The sequence below is a fragment of the Uloborus diversus genome, chromosome 7 (genome assembly GCF_026930045.1).
Source record: "Uloborus diversus isolate 005 chromosome 7, Udiv.v.3.1, whole genome shotgun sequence".
Taxonomy (NCBI): Eukaryota; Metazoa; Arthropoda; class Arachnida; order Araneae; family Uloboridae; genus Uloborus; species Uloborus diversus.
This window is the reverse complement of record NC_072737.1, coordinates 15,900,385-15,923,127: the sequence shown is the minus strand read 5'-3', so window position 1 is coordinate 15,923,127 and position 22,743 is coordinate 15,900,385. Positions and strand designations below refer to the sequence as shown.

At 39.2% G+C, this 22,743-nt stretch overlaps 1 protein-coding gene across 1 annotated transcript in view; it reads right to left on the bottom strand.

The window, feature by feature from the left end:
- Positions 1-228: 228 nt before the first annotated feature.
- Positions 229-22,743, bottom strand: part of LOC129226283 (tolloid-like protein 1) — an 81,094-nt gene continuing 58,579 nt past the window's right edge. Inside the window, exons 10-13 of the mRNA XM_054860884.1 lie at positions 5,998-6,125; positions 4,985-5,198; positions 2,072-2,319; positions 229-489 (exon numbers count right to left, since the gene is read on the bottom strand). Coding sequence (XP_054716859.1) covers positions 382-489; positions 2,072-2,319; positions 4,985-5,198; positions 5,998-6,125 — 698 coding nt within the window. The 3' untranslated portion in view covers positions 229-381. The remainder of the gene's footprint in view (positions 490-2,071; positions 2,320-4,984; positions 5,199-5,997; positions 6,126-22,743) is intronic.

Here is a 22,743-nt window from a genome sequence, read left to right as displayed (position 1 = left end):
AGTTTCTATGAAAAATTTCAAACACACTTTTCTTGAAAACCTGACGTGCTGGAAAAAAAACTAAGCTCAGGTTCGTGATCAGCACACCCCATTTACTATAGGGCACTTATGAAAACTGAAACACTTTTTCACGAAGAAAAAAATGTAGGCCTGTGTTATCACATCTACTGAAGAAACAAAACTTCAGGAAGAAAAAAATCTTGTCCAGAGACATGACTAAGTCGATGATCCAACTCAGACGAGACATTTATTAGACACACCGGACTACATACAAATGATGACTACATGAAATGTTGGGTAGGGGCCCCCTCGCAACCGGGGCCCAGACTTGAAAATGGCAGTTAGGCGGCTGTGTGTGTGTGTGGTTCTGTTTTCCTCTCTTCAGAACACTTCGGAGTAATCCAGGGCGAACCCCTTCCCGGAAATGCTGTCGTCAGACTGGAAGCGAATCAGGAGCCGGAAGCCCGATGACGTCAGTTCAGGAGGGATCTGAAAAAAAAGAAAGGATCATTATAAGAAAGGAAGCGGACTCATCTACATTTTAATTCCTGCAGCTGCATACAAATGCTATAGTGTGGCTCTGATTACAAGACACATGACTTTCAGAGAGTTTAACATGGAGAGACAGAGACGAAAATTCGAAAATAGCACAAAAACAAATAACAATCACAGTATTTCATTAGTGAAGCAAATCAACTTTTCCTCACCCCTATTTTAACAAGTGAAATTATTTAATCCTTCGTTAATCGCAGCTCAAGTTAGCAGATCCAGAAATGCGTACCAGAAAAACGTTAATGAAACCTATTTACGTTTTAGTAACACGGGTTGCAATTTAGTAATATAGGTGCACATTACATACATATTCCTAGGGCAGTTTCGCATCGAAGAGAGACCAGGTATCTCCATCTAGCGGGAAAGGCGTCCAGATTTTCTTGATACAAGTATTCGCCGATAGTGACGCCACATGAAAGAATGGACTTTATAGGGGGATCGTGCAAAGCCTGCTAAAGGTTATGCCTATAATGCAGTCCCAGTAGAAAGAAAAAAAAATTACATTTTGGACCTGTTATTCGATACATGTATGAAGGTTTTTAAGCACGAGAGCAGGCTAATGATGCGAACACCAGCAATTTAAAACAATGATGTTTCGAAACATCGATGCTTTGAAACTAGTCATAAACCTTCCTTGGTGTTGTAGATTATGGTCACCAATAACGGCTACCACTTTCGTGTCGTAGTAAAGGGTCTAAGCTAAAAGGAAGAAGGTCTCGACGTTTGCAAAATTATACAGTGTGGAGCATCAATTAACTGGACTTAGTTGGATCGTTGAACGAAAAATCCGTGAATGATTGGACAACTTCAAAAAAGGGTTACGGATATATTTTTTAGGTAACTCTCGCAAGCCCTTTTTCCAAGCTTAGCCCTGGGAATTATAATAGTGCATAGTACAAATGGACTATTTAGAAGTTGACTTCACAGGAATTATTGCACCTAATGCACGCTGTACAACCTATATTTAACAAAAAGAGAGAAGATGGCAGGCAAATATGTCTCTGATCAATCCGGGTAATTCGACAGTCAGTTAATCTGTGTCCGGATAATCAGGCATATTTTGCATATACATATATGCTCATAGCCAAAGAAACTAAACCGTGAGGTATGCCTTTCTTGCTCTGGAGGGTGGTTCATTGAGCAAGATTATCCCCTTCGAAATCTGAATTTGGAAAAGTTCAGGGTGGTGTACCACCATTCACGTCATAACACAGCTGAATTCTGCGCCATATTCTCGAAGATGTTTTGGACGAAACATATCCAAATCATCAAAACACCGCAAAACATCTGCGTCACAGAAAGTCACCGTAACTTCCTGTGACCTCCCATCAGAGGGCGCCCCTGATTATAAATGTATGATAAATATTAAGCAAAATATAGATCGGTTTGGCTAATGCTTTTGAACTTTTTCTACCCGAGTGTGATCAAAAATGGCCAAAACGTTGCAACTCTGCTCTGTACAATATTTATTAGAGCAGCTCGTTGAAAAAGATCTTTTGCGAAGAAAAACTCTGCTCACCTTGCTTCCGCAGAACTTCCCGAGGGCGGGGCTGGTTTCGAACCCGTCCAGCACCTGCACGAAGTCGTAGGCGCAGTCCTGCTCGGGCTCCAGGTCGAAGCCCCGGAATCGAACGCGGACCCTGCCCGAATGCGGCGCCGTCACGATCCAGTTGCAGTCGGCCCGGGCTCCGTAGTTCTGGTCTCCGTACTTGGCGTGAGAGTACAGCACGGTGGGCACGGGCCCCGCGCTCAGTCGGCCCCCGCATACTGGAAAGAGTAAAATCAATCAATTGAAAAATTTTGACACTTTTTCTTTCATTCTTTGGTAATGTGGGGTTATATTTAAACATTCATTCGTTTACTCTGATAGAATCACTTTTTAACCCTTAAATGCATCGCGTTGCCATTTGGCAACATAACAAATTTAGTCAGTTGCCAATAACTGAAAAAATACTGTCTGAAAATGCTATTAAATCAATTATAAATTTGTAAATGCAAATTTATCTTTTCGGCATTCGTAAATGTAGGACTTTGTTTTCCTTTTTGTTGAGTTTAGCGCGCTTGAAAATGCCAACCTTTGATTCTATGATGAATAAAGTTTTACTACTACTTAAGTAGTAAGGCAATTTTACAGTTTTTATCAATGTTTTGGGATATTTGATGGTAAATTAAGGTAACGGCACCAGTAACAGACATGCTTAAAGCATCGCTCTAAGATTAACTCAATTTTCTTAGCCTTTTAATGTATTTAGACTTTTTGAACTATTTTTTTCTCATGCAACTAGATCTCATCTAACGTTTGGCTGCTTCTGGATCCTCTGAATTAGTTTTAAATTGCTGAATTCCGAAAAGAGATCCGAACCCCAGTAACAGACACCGACAATTCTGATGATACCCAGTAACAGATAGGATGAGGAACGGATAAGTAATGGACAGAACTTTATTTTTAGATATAAAACCTTATTAAATTCAAGTGAACAAGAAACATCGCCAGACCTCGTGATGGCTGTTCATCACCTTCCACCACTGCCTTGTAAATACCAACTGGTTCATAAAATTCATTATGACTAAACACTAGTTGGCCTCACCGTATTCATGGGCCACAGCAACATCCGCTTTATCCGCCTAAAATTCTTATTATTTAAATCCAAACTTATGACTGTTACTGGACCCTTGTCTGTTACTGGTGCCGTTACCCTATTTGTTGTTTTTTCAGTTAAAGCCCAATGTTGCCAAGTGGTTGGTTCACCCTAAACAGTATTTAAATTAAACTATGATTTTTTAAAGTCATTTTCTCATGATTTGAGCGGAAGTTTAGAGCCAAAGGACATATTTCAAAGTGTTTTTAAAAAATCGTGTATTTAAAGATTGATTATTGCCTGCCAATATATATCGATATTAAACGAAACAGATATAATCTATAGAGAGTATAAAGTTAAAGAAAGTATATTTCAATAATTATTTTTATCAAAACAGAATCTTTCGCTGCGCTTTCTATGGCGTAATGCAGTTTCATTCAACCAGTTATTACCCTTTCGTCAAACCTGTGTTTAAACATCATTCAGTCAGATCTCTATAAGGTCGCCCGTCGGAGTTTTGCGAAACTGACCTTCGTCAATAACTAAGCGTATATAAAAAATATAGGTCTTGAATACATTCAAAAATTTTACGTTGTCACGTTGCAATTTTTAAATCGAATCAAAATCAATCAGTAAGAAACTATCAAATGGTTTTTCATTCGGAATAAAGTCGTATGCAAATATGCTTAAGCGAAGTACTGACGTACATCTTTCCTCACTTAAAATAATTCATATTACAGACGTTTGGCCATTTTTATTTTTTAAATTTGGAATCGCATTGTATTATAAGTTTACGTTTTCTGGAAATTTTCTTGAGCTCTCTCATAGCTCGCAAAAAAATGCCGTATAACATTTTTGCCCTGAGAGCTTCCACTTTTGTCATCACTTCACTTTCTCAGTATTCTGTCTTTAAATTTGTTTTCTGCTGCATTATCTGAAGTGTATACTACGCTATCCGAAAAATCAAGCTCTGATGAAATTATGCAATTTTGGATAATTTTATGGGATTTAAAACCAAAAGTGTGATACAATCCCAAGAGTATTGACCAATGCGAGACTTTTTAATTGTTGTTTTATTCACAAAATTTATATGCTCCTTCCAAGCGAAAATTCAAAGGACGCTTTGTTTGTCCGATATTGGCAAGGTCACAATTGCAAATATATAAAACTACTTCAATTACGAAGATGAATAGGGTTTTTAAGAGAAGATAAGAAAATTTTATTAGCACGATCAGAAACACCACATGGACTTGTAAACGCTCTAAAATCTAAGCAGCCTGATTACCAAGAAAAGAATGAAAAGAAAAAATATAAGGAGAGAATGGTAAAACAACCAAATTTTTAGCAATGAAAGTTCTGTTAAGAACAATTGGATCAGAGTTTTTGGGAAAATTTTTATACATGGAATCAAAATACGCGGATATTTCCATTTGGTTCAAATTTTAATTATTTAAGTGAACAGTCAGTTTGTTCCGATCATTGAGAAGAGCTAAAATGGAGGGAGTGTAGACTTTCATTCATGAAACCTAAACCCCAAGTCACGTGGTAGATTTTAAAGCAAAGCATTGGAAGAAATCAGGTTTCCTTCGCTTGTTTCACGCAAAACATGCCAACCATTCGTCGCTGTTGAGTTACGTGACTTGGGGTCCTTGGGTCAGCTTTTGCTAAGCCAATGATTGGACTTGCTCCCTCCATTTTAATTCCTACTCTGAGGTTCTGAGAAATTATTATTTTTATTCCTACTTAATCATTTACGTGTTTTTAAGGAAATTTTGACAAAGACATTAAATATGTACTAAAAACATTACAAAAACTGCATGCAAGAAGAAGGCGGACACAGCAGATTGTTCTACCTGTGGTGTGTGTGGCTCTGAATCCGTTCCTCTGCACGGAGGGATCGGATCGGAAAGCCATCAGCATGGTGTGCGCCGTCGAGAGGATCGGATGGGGCACCTTGCTGCCACAGAAGCGCCCCAGCAGGGGCGACTCCGCCGAGTCGCCGTCGTACAGGGCCACGTGGTCGTAGGCGCATTCCTGGTGGGGCTCCAACTCGAAGGAGTCGAACACCTGGTCGTAAGAAAGAGAGCAAAAGATTTTCATTCTTTCATTGTTACTTTGATTATAAAAAATTAGTCTCTCAGAGTGAGCAGTAGCTTGAAAATAAGCCTTGAGTAGAAGCCATGACTAACTTGGAGAGTATTCCAAGAAGATCTCGGAGAGTAAACTGAATTTAACTTGGAGAAACCACGAGTAACTTCACGAGCAATCCATACAGGGACGGATACAAGGGAGGGGCGATGGCCCATCCCTTGAGGGACTCTCCCCCGCTAATTTTTCGAAAATGAAGTCCAAAAAACTCAAATTTAGACGAGTTTCATTGTTAATGGGAGAAGGGGGGTTTTGGTTAATGACCAAATCTCGGAACTGTTTCGGAATTAAAGTCCAAAACCTTTGTAATCAATATTTTAAAATCAGTATACATAGTAAAAATAAGTAATAAAGATGAATCACCGCTCCCTTGAAAAATTTCTGGATCCGTCCTTGGATCCATGAGTAACTCGAAGAGTGATCTATGAGTAACGCGAAGAGTGATCCATGAGCTACTCAAAGAGTGATTCATGAGTAAATCGGAGAGTGATCGGTGAGAAACCCGGTGAGAAATTTAGTAGTTATTTGGAAAGCAGTTTATGAGCAACTAGAGAAATAAGCTATGATTGTCAGAAAGTAAGCCATGAGTAATTTCAGGCGTAAGCTATAAAAAAAACCTTGAGCGACTAGTGATTCTGAATAACAGCGTGGGAAATTTTTGGAAGTTAAACTTTATTTTAAATTTATCAATATTTATTTTAAAGTTAATTTTATTTACCAACTTTATCCTGTGTCCGGGAGTGGCGTCGAATCTCCAGGTACACTCCTTTCTGCTCGGGTAGTTGTCCGGATAATTGGGACTCGACACTACCCCATCTGTAGAAGATATGTGATGCACGCAGGACCCTAAAACCAAAACAAAGGAATCTCTTTATTTTCTTATATAAGTATTTCCCTCTTGCTCACAGAGGTTATTGATTTTTATTATTTACTAGTGGTACCCGCACGGCTTTGCTCGTAGTAGAAAATAAAAAGACCTTTTGGTTCGCCTGTATATTTACAAAAAATGTATGGTATTTCTCGCCAATTGACTTGCCCATGTTACGGATCCACGTTATGATAACTTGGTAATTTACTCGTCCATCTTATGATAATTTTGCTCGGGTAAATGTTCTTAAAATTGGAATAGAAAAAGAACAAAATCGAATTTTCGAAAATTCGCTTCGAGGTGCACACCCCCATGCTACAAACTAATTCTGTGCCAACTTTCATGAAAATCGGCCGAACAGTCTAGGCGCTATGCGCGTCACAGACATCCAGACATCCTCCAGACAGAGAGACTTTCAGCTTTACTATTAGTAATAAATAATAATAATAAAGATCTTTATTCATAAGAATGAAAAGTTACAAATACAAACATTGAAGGCACAACCTCAGGAAATTTAAAGAGCGATCCCAGTTTTAACGAAGAAAATCCTAAAAGTAGATCTTGTCTTTTCCAACTTATTATCTACTAGTGGCACCCGCACGGCTTTGCCCGTAATAGAAAAATCAAAAGGTCTTTTGGTTCGCCTGTATATTTACAAATAATGTATGGTGAATTTTCCCGCCAGTAGGCTGGTACCCATCTTACGGTTCCACGTTATAATAATTTCGTAATTTACTCGCCCATCTTATATTTTTTTTTCTTAAAATTGGAATAGAAAAAGAACCACATCGAATTTTCGAAAAATCGCTTCGAGGTGCACACCCTTATGCTACATACTAACTTTGTGCCAAATTTCATGAAAATCGGCCGAACGGTTTAGGCACTATGCGCGTCACAGACATCCTACAGACATCCAGACATCCTCCGGACAGAGAGACTTTCAGCTTTATTATTAGTAAGGAAGAAGAAGATAAAGAAGATAAAGATAAAGATTCTTTCCCTTTTTATTAAATTTCTGTGAAAAATGGGCTTAAAATTGGAATAGAAAAAGAACAAAATCGAATTTTCGAAAACTCGCTTCGAGGTGCACACCCCCATGCTACATACTAACTTTGTGCCAAATTTCATGAAAATCGGCCGAACGGTCTAGGCGCTATGCGCGTCACAGACATCCAGACATCCTACAGACATCCAGACATCCTCCGGACAGAGAGACTTTCAGCTTTATTATTAGTAAGTATGCAAAATTACACTTTCAGCATTTGTATCAATCAAATATGTAAATTGAGTAAATGAATAAATAAATAAAAATAAATAAATAACTAGCTTTTGTATGAGTAAACTACATTTCAGGTTAAAATTAACAACCATGGAGCCAAACCATGACCTTCGGATGTTTCAAAATAAACAATTTATCCCTTCTCATTTGTTATAACTAGCGATGATGTACAAACTATTATCTCTACATAGTATAAAATGAAAGCGTCTGTTTGTTTAAAGGCGCAAAACTCGAGAACTACCCGGCCGATTTTGCTGAAATTTTTAGCCCCGGAAAATTTTGCAGACCATTTCGAAAAAAAATCGACATTTAGTTCTTTCTTGATTCCAATTTAGGCCCAATTTTAACATAAAGTCTCGAATACGGGGGTGAAAAATTACTTGCACATATTAATATTACATATCGTTAGAAAGGGTTGAATTTTCCGCGATCTACGCAATTCGTTCCAATGCTCTAACTTTATTACGGCGGGAGTATTTGCGTTTTTAGCTCGAATTTTTTTAGGGTTAGCTGAAATTTAGGCACTACTTTCTTCATTAAATAAATCAATAAAAAGTGAAGGAATTGTCCTACAGTTTTCTTTTTGACACCACTCGAAAAAGCGACATTTTTTACTCCAGATCTAACTCGATCTTAGGTCGAAAAAGTAAGCTTCTAACTTCAAAGGAAAAAAAAGTTATAAGACTTTTTAAATCAGTTCGAAAAATCCCATTTTCATTCAAGTTGTTAACCATTTAATTTCCGCGTTTCCATGTTACGCTTTTTGAATCCATTGTATCTTTCACGTTTTAATTTCTTAAACTTATTTTATTTTATGTTTCCATGGTTACACTTTTTAAATCCATCTTTTCTATTTTAATTTCTTAAAAGTATTTTAATACTGTGTCATCCACTTGGAAGGGAAATTTTGCATGATGTTTTTTTTTCTTTTATTTAAGCCTGATTGTTGAGCATAAGTCACTTGACACAATTTTTATTTTCATGGTAGACCGTCCAAAACAGATAGTTTATTATATTACTTGTGGCACCCGCACGGCTTTGCCCGTAGTTGAAAATTAAAAGATTCGCCTGTATCTTTACAAATAATGGATAACGAATTTCTCGCCAATTGGCTATGTTCATTCGCTCTACCATTCCACTTCATGATAATTTCGTAATTTACTCGTTCATCTTATGATAATTTTGCTCCGGAAAATGTTCTTAAAATTGAAACAGAAAAAGAACAAAATCGAATTTTCAAAAAATCGCTTCGAGGTGCACACCCCCATACTACAAACTAACTTTGCCAAATTTCATGAAAATTGGCCGAACGGTCTTGACGCTATGCGCGTCACAGACATCCTACAGACATCCAGACAGAGAGACTTTCCGCTTTATTATTAGTTAGTAAAGATAAAAAAAGATAAAGATAACGACAAAAAAAAAAAAAAAAAGAAAAGCGAAAATTGGAAGAAAAAAAAAGTTGGGGAATTTTATAAGAAAATATGGCTATTTGGGGAAAAAATTTTTTTCAAGAGACAAAAATATCAGAGGAAGTCAATTCATTTTATGAAAATATTAGTGGAAAAATAATTTTTAGTTTTTCTGAACCATTATTTTGCTCATGTTCCAAAAATAGATAATGCAGATGTATATACTCGTATTTATTGTTCTTAGGAGTTTTCAGTAATTCTTTTGCATTTTTTAAAATTAGGGGTACGTAACGAAAGTTATAGAATCTAGAAGAAATTCACAGGTGTCAAAAATTTGAGAAACACTTAGCTGAGGGAAGTAATAGACAAAGAGAATACGCAATACCATTCCAACAACTTTTTAAAGCCTTTTTAAACGACTCTTTTCAGTCATGAACCCTTTCGCCATTCCTTAAGGGAAAGTAGAATCTATAATGTAATAATATAGTCATTTATGCATAGGTAGTGCTAAATTTACGCATAGATGGTAAATGACAAATTATTTTCATTGAATCTGCAGGGGTGCCCGCCCCCCAAGAGCAAGGACGCGTTTCCCCCCCCCCAAATATACCCATGAAAGCAACCCTCTAAACATTTTAGTTGCGCAGCCTGCGCCATGCCCCCCCCCCCCCCCTTTGGGGGGCACCCCTGAAAAAAGGATTAAGTACAAGCATTTGTAGTGTTGTTAATATTTTGCATCTGGCATCTTACTTCGCCAAGTAGTCCTTACAGGACATTAAAAAAAAACCCCAACATTTTTACTAGATTAAAGAGGGGTTTTGGCTGTGTTTCCTCAATTTTGAGACACGCAGAAAGAATAAAATTCTGCGTTTCATAAAATCTCACACATGCATTAAATGTACCAAACATTTGATAGCTTACAAACGTTTTCAGTAGATGGCAGCACGAGCATCTCTTACGAGCTTGGTAGAGCGAAGAGCTTATGAGAGGAGAGAATCGCCATTTATGTTACGCAATCCTCGCAGGAAAAAACTAGAATGTTGTGGCCATCACTAAACTTACTTCTCTAATTTTCTTTTTTTTTCTGATCCCTCCCCATGATTGATGAGGAAGCAATATTCCCAACAAAAACAAAATTACACATGCAAAAACTTGACGACCGTCCCAATGTCTGAATTATTGCAAAAGCAAAGCAAAGAACGAAAATTGAAAGTTATTTTAAAAGCCTTGCTTGAATTAATTACAAATATTTTATTTGTTAACAAACATAAGATGGCAACAGTTAAAAATTTTAAATCATTGAGATAATATTTCTGATCATTTCCATTCAATTAAAATCACGAGAAATACGCAGACGACAATCTATTACGATTTATCTTTCTTATTGTTGCATTAATAAAGCTATTTTTATTCAAAAAAAAAAAAAAATCAACACCTCTTGGAGCGATTGGCGTCAAAATTGAACCAAAGCCTGTTTACATATGGATTTACATATATTCCAAATTTCAACCAGAACGTAGCATTACTTCTTGAGATAGGGCACTCACAATGGAAAAAAAGAACGGGCGATTGCGCTACCCCCCTTTTTAGCTGTTGACACCAAAATAAAATCAGCTCTTATGCCCACTAAGGGCTACTTGCCGATAAAATTTTCTTTCATTCCGTTCATTATTTCTTGAGATACAGCAGTCACAATTGACGACAAAAAACGTTCTATAGCTCAACCCCCGTTTGAGTTATTGACACCAAAATTGAATCAGCACCTGTTCCTGTTAATGGCAACATATGGATCAAATTTTGTTTGATTCCGCCAGTTACTTCCTGAGGAATTGCAGGCATGCATAACTCAAAAAACGTCAAATTGCTCCACCTCCTTTGGACGAATTCGCACCAAAAACCAATGGGCACAAGTTCACATAAGGGCACATATGTGTACCAAATTTCGTTCGATTTCATGCGTTAGTTTTTGCTGTAGAGCGGCCACAAAAAACTGGTCACACACAGACGTGACACACACACATACATACACACACACAGACAGACAGACATTTTCCAAAAATAGTCGAAATGGACTCAATACACCTCAAAACGTTCGAATCCTTCGAAATTCGAAAATTTGCACGAATCCAATACTTTCTTCTATGTATTAGATATAGAAGAAAGTAAAAAGAAAGAAAGAATGGAAAAAGTGAACCAGATACTAAATTTGTTCTGAAATTGCTCCACGAATCGAATCGAGAATGCACTTTTCAATGATAGAATATTTTTTTCAAAAAGAAAAAAAAGGAGAGAGAGAGAAAATTAAAATTAATTAGAATTCTGAAATTTTGAATTCAAATAATGTTTTTCGTAATCACGAGTTGTGACAGGACCCCAGTCGCTTGTTACTTTCTTCTATATTTAATATATAGAAGAAAGTATTGTTACAAATCCTGTAAATAGTAATTATTGTAGTAACGGAACCTGTAAATAGTTTCCCGTAATGAATATACAACCCCTTTTCATTCGGCTAAAGTATACGATCCCCTATTTTCTTTTCTTTTCATTGATAAAATTTGATAACGGTCTACGCATTTCGAGAAGAGGTAAGAATGTTGTGGAAAATTCTTCGATGTTTATAAAAGCGTCCTGCGTGATAAAGAGTTAGTTTCGATTGAGAATTTGTTCTGAGAGTGTATTAGCTCTGTTTATTGCGAGGCATTTCGCTGTGTTGTTTTCGTATTTGGATGTAAATACGTGTGTAAACGTTGAGTTTACGGTGTTGTGTGATAATTGCTTAATTGCTGATGAATAATTTAGCAGTTGTTGACGATATTTCCTGTACATAGTGTAAATAAATTTCCTGTGTTTTTATCAAGAACTGTGTCATCTTTTCAAGAAAGTTGGAAGTCTCACCGAATCCGTTACAATTTGGCGCCCAACGTGGGGCTACTTTAGGACTTTCTTGGAGTAGGTGTGACTTTGGACATTTTTTCATAAAAACTTTTTGAATTTGGACTTTAATTTTATGGTGATTACTCGCGCAATGGATGAACAATTAAAACAACTTCTTGATGCAATCAACTCTGTTAAAAATGATATGGCGGCTAATCAAGAACAATTAAAAAATGATATGGCGACTAATCAAGAACAATTAAAAAATGATATGGCGGCTAATCAAGAACAATTAAAAAATGATATGGCGGCTAATCAAGAACAATTAAAAAGTGATCTGACTGCAAGTATGTTGGCAAATCAAGACCAAGAAGATAGAAGATTTCATCAACTTAAAGAAGAGATCTTTAAGGACGTGGAAAGGAGATTGGCAACCGCGGAAAGCAGCTCTGTACAATTTGGCGCTCCAACATCGGTTGCTCGACCGTCCATTAAACTTGCCACATTTGATGGGAAAACTTCGTGGCAGGTTTACAAAACTCAATTCATGATAGTGGCGGAAGCGAACGGATGGGACTCTGCTACCAAGGCCTGTCATCTTGCAGCATCCCTGAGAGGTGACGCAGCGGACATTCTCCAGACATTTCCGGACAGCCAGCGCCTGGATTTCGCCGCCCTCACATCTGCGTTGGAGCTTCGCTTCGGTGAGAAGTGCCAGAAGGATTTCAGCCGACTCCAGTTGAAGTCCCGTTTCCAGAAAACCGGGGAAACCCTGCAAGAGCTAGCGGCGGACGTCGAGAGATTGTCTCATCTTGCTTTTTGCGACTGTCCTGCGGATGTTCGAGACAACCTGGCACTCAACTACTACATCGACGGGGTTCGAGATCCGGAAATCCAGAAAGCTCTACGGATGGCGGATGTCAAAGACCTGAATTCTGCTGTTGTCATGTATGCGATGAAGTTGGAGGCCGCCCAGCAAGCAACCCGCAAGGATCGCCATTCAATCCGCGGCGTGAAAACTGATGAGCTTGATCCGGTTTCGTCACGCTTTGCTGAACTGGAAAAGCAAATAAAAGAAATTGCGGGAACCCTCAAAAGGATTTCGGCTCCCAAGGACCAAAATAGACAATCACTTAAGTGCTGTAAATGTGGCGGCGAGGGTCACTTACGAAGAAACTGTGAAGCTCGCCAAGAAACCGGAGGGAAGAGCGCCTCTCCCTCTCAGGTCCAGGAAAACTAAGCCATGGCAATCTCGCGGGGCGGAGGTCGCCAAATTGGAATGAGCCCCATCTTAAAGTTTTCCAGATTTCATCGACGAGTGGCGGCAGTAATGGACTGTTTGTTTACGCATATGTAAACGGGTTTCCCTGCGAACTGATTATTGACACTGGAGCCAATGTTACAATCATTAGAACAGATGTGGCTCGTCAATTTGGACTCAACATTCTATGGACGCCGCCCTGCGTTACCCTCCAAACTGTGACGGGTGACAAGATCGAGATTAAAGGTAAAGTGAACTTAGAAATTGTGTTTGGAAATGCCACTTACCATCATACGGCATTCGTTGCTGCTATCACAGACCCCTTCATTCTCAGATTGGACTTTTTAAAGAAGTATGACTTCAACCTCGACTTCAAGACTAATGAACTGCACTCGATGAGAGAAGACATAGCCATCTTCAACGCTGAAAATGATGTAAAATCCGCTCATCAAATAATAGCCCAAACAGATTTATCGATTCCCTCAAGGTCAGAATCATTAATACCTGGCTCCATTGAAGAAAGCAATAGTTTTCGATTTGGACTCATTGAATACCCTAACCTAAGCAATAACCTAAAAGGAGTGCTGGTGGCATCTACGCTTGTGGACCTTTCTAAGGATGTAATTCCTGTGAGAGTCGCCAACGTAAGTGAAAGGCCAAGGAATGTCCGGAAAGGTGAAGTGTTAGCAACCTGTATTCCAGTAAACAGCATCATTAGAAGAATCAATTCCCCCGAGACTGTGTCTTCTGAGTCCTTGACATCGAAGTTAGTTGGGAGTGCGCCATTATCGAAAGACCAACGAACTGCTGCGGAACAATTGGTGGATGACTTCAAGCATCTGTTTTCATCAGCATCGGAGGATGTTGGCCGTACGAATTTAACGCAGCATAGGATTTACACTGGAGAACACCCCCCTATTAAACAGCATCCAAGACGACTACCATTCGCCAAGAAGGAAGAAGTTGAGACCCTCCTGAAAGAGATGAAGGAGAATGATGTAATCGAACCTTCATCCAGTCCTTGGGCTTCTCCCATCGTCTTAGTCCGAAAGAAAGATGGCTCCACCAGATTTTGTGTCGATTACCGAAGGCTGAATGAAATCACCAAGAAAGACAGATACCCTCTTCCACGGATAGACGACACCTTGGACACTCTTTCCGGACACAAGTGGTTTTCGACCTTGGACTTGAAGAGCGGCTACTGGCAGGTTGAGATACACCCTGAGGACCGAGAGAAGACAGCGTTTACAACTGGACAAGGCTTATGGCAGTTTAAAGTGATGCCCTTCGGCCTCTGCAATGCACCAGCTACGTTCGAGCGTCTTATGGAGACAGTGTTAAGAGGACTCTCTTACGAATCCTGTCTGGTCTACTCAGACGATATCATCATCGTGGGACGTAGCTTCGAAGAACATCTGGCAAATCTTAGGAAGGTGCTGCAAAAGCTTAAGGAAGCCAATCTGAAGTTAAGCCCGTCCAAATGTAATTTGTTCCGCCGGGAAGTGAACTACCTTGGTCACATCATCTCTTCTGAGGGTGTACAAACCGATCCAGAGAAGGTATCTGCGGTCAGGAGTTGGAGTCGTCCCGAAAACATCCATCAGTTGCGAAGTTTCCTGGGGCTCTGCACGTACTACAGGAAGTTTGTGAAGGGTTTTTCCAACATTGCACGACCTTTGCATAAGCTGACGGAGAGCAAGCAAAAGTTTGAATGGTCCACAGAATGCGAAGATGCATTTCTACGACTGAAGGAGGCTTTAACATCAACGCCTATCCTCGCCTATCCTCAGCCTGAAAAATCCTTCATCCTGGACACTGATGCGAGCAACGAGGGAATCGGAGCTGTTTTATCCCAAGAAATTGACGGCAATGAACATGTCATCGCTTACTGGAGCAAATGCTTATCAAAGTCGGAGCGAAATTACTGCGTCACCAGAAAGGAGTTACTGGCCATAGTGAAAGCTGTAGAACACTTCCATCATTACCTCTACGGCCGAAAATTTCTGCTTCGGACAGATCATGCCTCGTTAACTTGGCTTTTGAACTTCAGGAATCCAGAAGGCCAGATAGCCAGGTGGATACAGCGGCTCCAGGAATATGACATGGAGATCAAGCACCGAAAAGGGTTGTCTCACGGTAATGCAGACGCTTTATCAAGGAGACCCTGTCCTGAGAAATGCAATTATTGTTCCCGAATCGAGAAACAGTATGGAACGACTAGCCCTACTGCCTATCAGGTGACAGTGACTCCAACATCTTCAGAACCTGATCCATGGAGTGACGACCAAGTTCGAAAAGATCAACTTGAAGACCCCGACATAAAACCAATTTTGGAGTTCATGGAGAGTGACAGTCGGCGACCTAGCTGGCAGGACGTTTCCATCTTTAGTCCTGCAACAAAAAGATACTGGGCTTTATGGAATTCACTCCATTTACGGAACGGCGTACTGTACCGAAAATGGGAATCTGATGACGGCAAAACGTCTAGGTGGCAGTTACTACTTCCCCGATCAAGGATTTCAGATGTTCTGAAAGAAATACATAGTAGTGCGACTGGAGGACATTTTGGTGTGTTGAAAACCCTCAATAAAGTTCGGGAGCGCTTCTTCTGAAGCAAGGCGAAGGATAACGTGGAGAAGTGGTGCCATTCTTGTGACGCCTGTGCTGCTCGTAAAGGACCGAAGAAGAGAAGCAGAGGGAAGCTACATCTGTACAACGTTGGAGCTCCTTTCGAACGAATTGGGATCGACATCCTGGGTCCTCTACCAAGAACTGCTGATGGGAACAAATACATTCTTGTTTCCATCGACTACTTCACCAAATGGCCGGAAGCATATCCCATTCCAGATCAAGAGGCTACCACTGTAGCAGAGACTCTAGTCCTACATTGGATCTCGAGATACGGAACACCTTTGCAGATTCATTCCGATCAAGGGAGGAATTTCATCTCTGCTGTGTTTAAGGGCCTATGTCAAATTCTCGGAATTGAGAAAACTAGGACAACACCACTACACCCACAATCAGACGGCATGGTGGAGAGATTTAACCGCACAATCCTGAATAATCTCTCGCTTATGGTCTCCAGAAATCAACAGGATTGGGACAAGAAGCTACCTTTGTTCCTGCTGGCCTACCGCAGTGCTGTCCACGAGACTACCGGATATGCCCCATCTCAGATGCTCTTCGGACGAGAGCTAAGGCTACCTTGTGATCTCGTCTTCGGTCGTCCTCCGGATGCGCCTGCATCGCCTGAGGAGTACATCCAGGATCTCCAGGCCCGGTTGGAAGACGTTCATAACTTCGCACGAGAGCGAATCAACATCGCGGCGGAGAAGATGAAGACCCGATACGACACAAGGTCTACTGGACATGAATTCAACGAAGGCGACAGGGTTTGGTTATGGAATCCCATCCGACGGAAAGGTCTTTCACCCAAATTGCAGTCGCATTGGGATGGACCCTACAAAGTCCTTAACCGACTGACTGACGTCGCAGTGAGGATGCAAAAATCACCTAATGCGAAACCTAGAGTTGTACATTATGATCGGTTAGCCCCATACTATGGCCATAGTTCATGAGTATTACGTAAACAACCATGGTTGATAACATAAAAGTTGTAGATAATTTTTTTTTTGCTTTTAATGTTTAGTAATATTTCTTGTTATTAGTGTGTTTCCTATGCATTATTGGTTATTATTTAATGTGTGTATTTGTGAACATGTGATAGAAGTTTGGCACCCTTTCTGGGGATTGTACTGCGCGGGACGTGCAGTCCTTGGGAAGGGGGCAAAGTTACAAATCCTGTAAATAGTAATTATTGTAGGAACGTAACCTGTAAATAGGTTCCCGTAATGAATATACAACCCCTTTTCATTCGGCTAAAGTATACGACCCCCTATTTTCTTTTCTTTTCATTGATAAAATTTGATAACGGTCTACGCATTTCGAGAAGAGGTAAGAATGTTGTGGAAAATTCTTCGATGTTTATAAAAGCGTCCTGCGTGATAAAGAGTTAGTTTCGATTGAGAATTTGTTCTGAGAGTGTATTAGCTCTGTTTATTGCGAGGCATTTCGCTGTGTTGTTTTCGTATTTGGAAGTAAATACGTGTGTAAACGTTGAGTTTACGGTGTTGTGTGATAATTGCTTAATTGCTGATGAATAATTTAGCAGTTGTTGACGATATTTCCTGTACATAGTGTAAATAAATTTCCTGTGTTTTTATCAAGAACTGTGTCATCCTTTCAAGAAAGTTGGAAGTCTCACCGAATCCGTTACAGTATTCTTTAGTACTTTCTTCTATATCTAATATTAGTCCGGTCAATTTAGACAATTGAAATAACAAAAATTCCGGGAAAGCTAAATTTTTGTAGAGACCTTGGGCTTACTATTACAAATAAGGTGCCAAAAGTCCCCATCGATCCCATGTGCGCTAAAAAAGTTATTCGGGGTCAAAGGTCAAAATTTTAGGTTTTTTGGATTTTTCTCAAAAACCGTAAGTTTTATCGAAAAGTACCGCAGACCAAAGTTGTAGATCTCAAAATTCTCTATGAAAGTGGTGCTTATGATGTTTTTCTCAAAAACCAAACCTCCCCAGATATTGCGTACTCTCAAAAGACAGCCAGTCATTTACAGAATCCCCTCTGCTCGCGTGGCCTTGAATAACATCTGGCTATTCTAGTCCGTGTGGCATCGTTCACGTACCCAGAGGTGCCCAACCCACTAAGAGCAAAGGCGCACCCCCCTCATTTGCGCGGAAATCCCCCCCCCCCCAAAATCATGCCTCCCCCCAAATGAAAAATACTCCTCAAAACAATCCCCCTAAAAATTTCGATGGCGCAGTCTGGGCCATGACCCCTCCTGGGGGGGGGGCACCCCTGACGTACCTGCTTCTTTTAGAGTTAAACGTGCAGTTCGAGTGAATAAACGTATTTATCACAAGCGTCTACTGTTGTTTGTGCTGATCAATATTTAAGAAAAATGTAACAATTTCGCTTTATTTGCAATAAACTTTTGACTGAAGGTGAAACTGTTGTGCTGGGCAGTTGTGGAATGCCAACTTTAATCGATGCAAGTCTCGGGAGAAGTTATAAGAATGCTGATTATTTAAGAAGTCAAAAGTCCGTTACAATTCGCGTGAATTGCAGAAAATCATACACCCGGAAAAATTCAATCTCTGCAGCAACGTGAGGATAAAGAGGCTAGTACTTCAAAAGTAAGTCCTCCTCGTACTGTAGCGCGATTAAGTGAATTTGAATCCAACTTTTGTTTTTAAAAACACTGCTTATTTTGTGGCTGTAAAGCGGATGAGGAGGCTGAGAAGAAGAAAACGCAGAATAATGAAAGAAAAATTGATAAAGCAGCGATTAAATCATACTCAAAATTAAAACGTGTAAGAGCAGCTTTTGACACACCTCAGAACGATCTTTAACTAATTTTAAAAGGGATTCTTTGAATGTAAGTGTGGAAACTTTATAAATTTTTCTGCGATAATTCTGCGTTTTGTTCTTCTCAGCCTCTTCATCCGCTTCCTCGCCACAAAATAAGCAGTGTTTTTTACAACAAAAGCTGGATTCAGATTCACTTAATCCCGCTCTTGTTCGAGGTGGACTTACTTTTGAAGTATTGGCCATGCTCATTACGGTGGATTGAAAATATCAAAATCTGATAAACGCTAAGTAATAGCCCGGAAAAGTTGCCTTTTGTAGAGATATTTGGTTCAACAAAAGGATTTCGACCGCAAAAAATATCTTGAGGTGTCGCGCGCCTCAAAGTTGACCATAAATGCATAAAAACTGGAAAAAGTTATAATAATTTCATCAAATATCAAAATTTGAGAAATTTGATGTTATCGCTCTTAAGAGCAGGCTTTTTGTGCAGATTACACATTGCAGAAGATCATTTTAATAATAAACTGTATTTTAAAGTTCCACACATGCGTTGAGTCTTGAACTTGACCAATATAGTCAGAATTGAATAACATCGTGTTGCTCCGTACTTAGAGAAAAAAATATTAGAATGATTTGTAAAAGTTTGCTTTCATATTAATTAATTCTTACATAGATACGAAAAAAAAAGTAATAAAAGCATTTCTTATATTGATGTTACAGTGCTGCCAAAAGATATACAATTATACACTAATTATTAATGTGATTCAAAAAAACTTCAAAACCGCCGACCCTTTTTACTTTCTTCTGTATCTAATATATAGAAGAAAGTATTGGATTCGTGCAAATTTTGGAATTTCGAATTTTGACGGATTCGAACGTTTTGAGGTGTGCTGAGTCCATTTCGACTATTTTTGGAAAATGTCTCTGTGTGTGTGTGTGTGTGTGTGTGTGTGTGTGTGACCAGTTTTTTGTGGCCGCTCTACAGCAAAAACTACCGCATGAAATTGAACGAAATTTGGTACACATATGTGCCCCTATGTGAACTTGTGCCCATTGGTTTTTGGCGCAAATTCCTCCAAGGGGGGTGGAGCAATTGGACGATTTTTGAGTTACGCGTGCTTGCTATTCCTCAGGAAGTAACTGGCGGAATCAAACAAAATTTGGTCCATATGTTGCCATTAACAGGAACAGGTGCTGATTCAATTTTGGTGCCAATAATTCAAACGGGGGTTGAGCTATAGAACGTTTTTTGTCGTCAATTGTGACTGCTGTATCTCAAGAAATAATGAACGGAATGAAAGAAAAATTTATCGGCAAGTAGCCCTTAGTGGGTATAAGAGCTGATTTTATTTTGGGGTCAACAGCTAAAAAGGGGGTAGCGCAATCGCCCGTTCTTTTTTTCCATTGTGAGTGCCCTATCTCAAGAAGTAATGCTACGTTCTGGTTGAAATTTGGAATATATGTGAATCCATATGTAAACAGGCTTTGGTTCAATTTTGGCGCCAATCGCGCCAAGAGGTGCTGATTTATTTTTATTATCATTATTTTTTAGCGAATAAAAATAGCTTTATTAATGCAACAATAAGAAAGATAAATCGTAATAGATTGTCGTCTGCGTATTTCTCGTGATTTTAATTGTATGGAAATGATCGGAAATATTATCTCAATGATTTAAAATTTTTACCTGTTGCCATCTTATGTTTGTTAACAAATAAAATATTCGTAATTAATTCAAGTAAGGCTTTTAAAGTAACTTTCAATTTTCGCTCTTTGTTTTGTTTTTACAATAATTCAGACATTGGGATAGTCGTCAAGTTTTGCATGTGTAACTTTGTTTTTGTTAGGAATATTGCTTCCTCGTCAAGCATGGGGAGGGATCAGAAAAAGGAAAAATATAGAAGAAAGTTTCGTGATGGCCACAACATACTAGTTTTTAGAAATGGTTCTGTCCCTCCTCTTGGGAGGTTACGTGTGCATAGTTGTGTATGTGCGTAGACCTGTGTGTATGTACGTAGGCGTGTGAGTATGTGTGTAAAGGCGCGTGTGTGGATGTATGTGAGTGTGTATGAGCATGCGTGTGTGTAGGACATCGACGCCACCGCCACCGACCAGGAGCAGCGGCTACCGGGAGGAGTCGCGTCTGCAGAGGACGGTGGGGTTGAAAAAGGAACCAAACATTAAGGACGGTCAAATAAAAACAAATAGCAATCGTGATTGCTCAAAAGAAAAAATAAATAAATAAATAAATAAATAAATCCTGAAATTTTGAATTCAAATTATGCTTTTCGCAATCACGAGTTGCGACAGGGCCCTACTCATTGTGGGCTATTGTTTCTAGAAACAGCTCCTGTCCCCTCTAGCCTACCCACTCTCCTGGGCTGTTACGTATGTATAGTTGTGTGTGTGCGTGCAGGCGTGTGTGTATGTGTAGGCGAGCGTGCGTGCATGTGTAGGCTTGTGTGTATGCGTAGACCTGTGTGTATGCACGTAGGCGTGTGTGTATGTGTGTAAAGGCTTGTGTGTATGAGCGTGTGTGTGTGTGAGCGCGCGTGTGTGTGTAGGACATGGACGCCATCGACCAGGAGAAACGGATTCCAGGAGGCAGTGCTCGGAGCCGCGCCTGCAGAGGCCGGTGGGCCTGTTGTGCCTTGTCCAAGCTGAAAAAGGAACCAAACGCCAAGGACGGTCAAATGAAAGCAATAAGCAATCGTGATTGATCAAAAACGCATAAAAACTTTTTTACAGTGGACGCGCTCCTACTCTACGGTTTCAATATGAAGAAAACGAAATAAACAATAAACCAAATACCAGATTATCTTATACATAGATAGATAGATACTCAGATTTTATATCTATCTATCTATGTCCAAGCTTCTTCTCCCGAACGACAGTGAACTGACCATCGAACCAGGTATCGATGGATTCGTAATCCTCCCGTCTTCATGTTTGGCTATTTAACATAATCCTCCGATAATAATTAGCGGAGATATCAATTAAAAATTATTAATTATGACTCTTAGATTTCAAAATAAAATCCATATTTTTCGAAGGCTTTCCTCCATTCAAATTATTATTCAGTGCTTCAACTCAACTTTCCGGATGAACGCTTTTATTAAAATTTACAGCGTGAAGAAAATCATTGAGATGAAAGATCTGTTGCCATTTCTTTTTCTCGAATATAAAGAAATAAAATTAGGCTTTTGTTTTAAGGCTTTTCCTGTAATCAGGGTGTTTAAGTTGTTTACTTTTCGATTATTTTGCCGTAATCTGCAGCAAAATTTTGCTGTTTTTTTTTTTTTTTTTTTTTGTTCAAGCCTGATTGTTGAATACGCGTCACATGACATAACTTTCATTTTCGAGGAGGACCGTGCACGTCGTAAAGTAAATGAGTGATTTACAAGTTATTTGAGTTCTTTGAGGGTTTGTACCTGGAAAACGGATTGATGTAATTCTTGTACGACCATGTGGATAGAATCCATCCAAATATTTATCTGAGTGGTATGTTGCATTAATAGACACCCGGGCAACGCCGGGTAGTAGACTATTTTATGTAAAAAGCGGATTGTTATTGTGCATAAATATTTCCGATATAGTCTATCAGATGTAATTCAGTTTAACGTGAGTAAAGATTATAGTTGATAATGCATATATTTTCCCCTTTTGTGCTGACTGAAAATGTACTCATAACTTGTATCATTGATAACGATTATTAACGTTGATGAGGTGTTTTGGCAAAAATATGTTTTACTGGTGTTTTGCAAACCTTGCTTTACGCGCATTTATTTATTCCTTAACGCGTTAGAAACTAGTGTCAGTGTACTACAAAAGCATCAACTGGACTGCTCTTACATTTTTTAGGTAGCCCGTGCAACGCCGGGCACGCAGCTAGTTTCTCCTCTGATTTTTGCAATTTTGGAAATATTCAAACGGAAATTATCTAAAAAATGATAGAGTTTAAGTTTATTCTTTATTAGAAGTTGAAAATGAAGACATTTCTAAAAATTAAAGAAAAAAATCTACAAGAAGAAAAAAAGCAAAAAATTTTGAAAAAAAAATGTATTTCCACTTGTTTCAGTTTTACAAGGAGCACCTTTTTTTTTAATGCAAAACAATGCGAGCTTATATTTTCGCATGTCTTCAGCTCCAATTTATTACAAACTGGAATTAACGCAGATGTTTGTTTAATAGTTTACTTTTTAGCACATAAGATTTTTTTCTGAGCAATCACGATTGCTTATTGTTCTCACTTGACTGTTTTGATGTGCTATCATTATATTTTCCCGCCAGCACCACCGTCGACCGGCTCCTCACGATGCTGCTCCTCTAGCGAAAGTCGTCTCCAGGTTGCGTCCATATGCTACACACACGCGCATACATACACA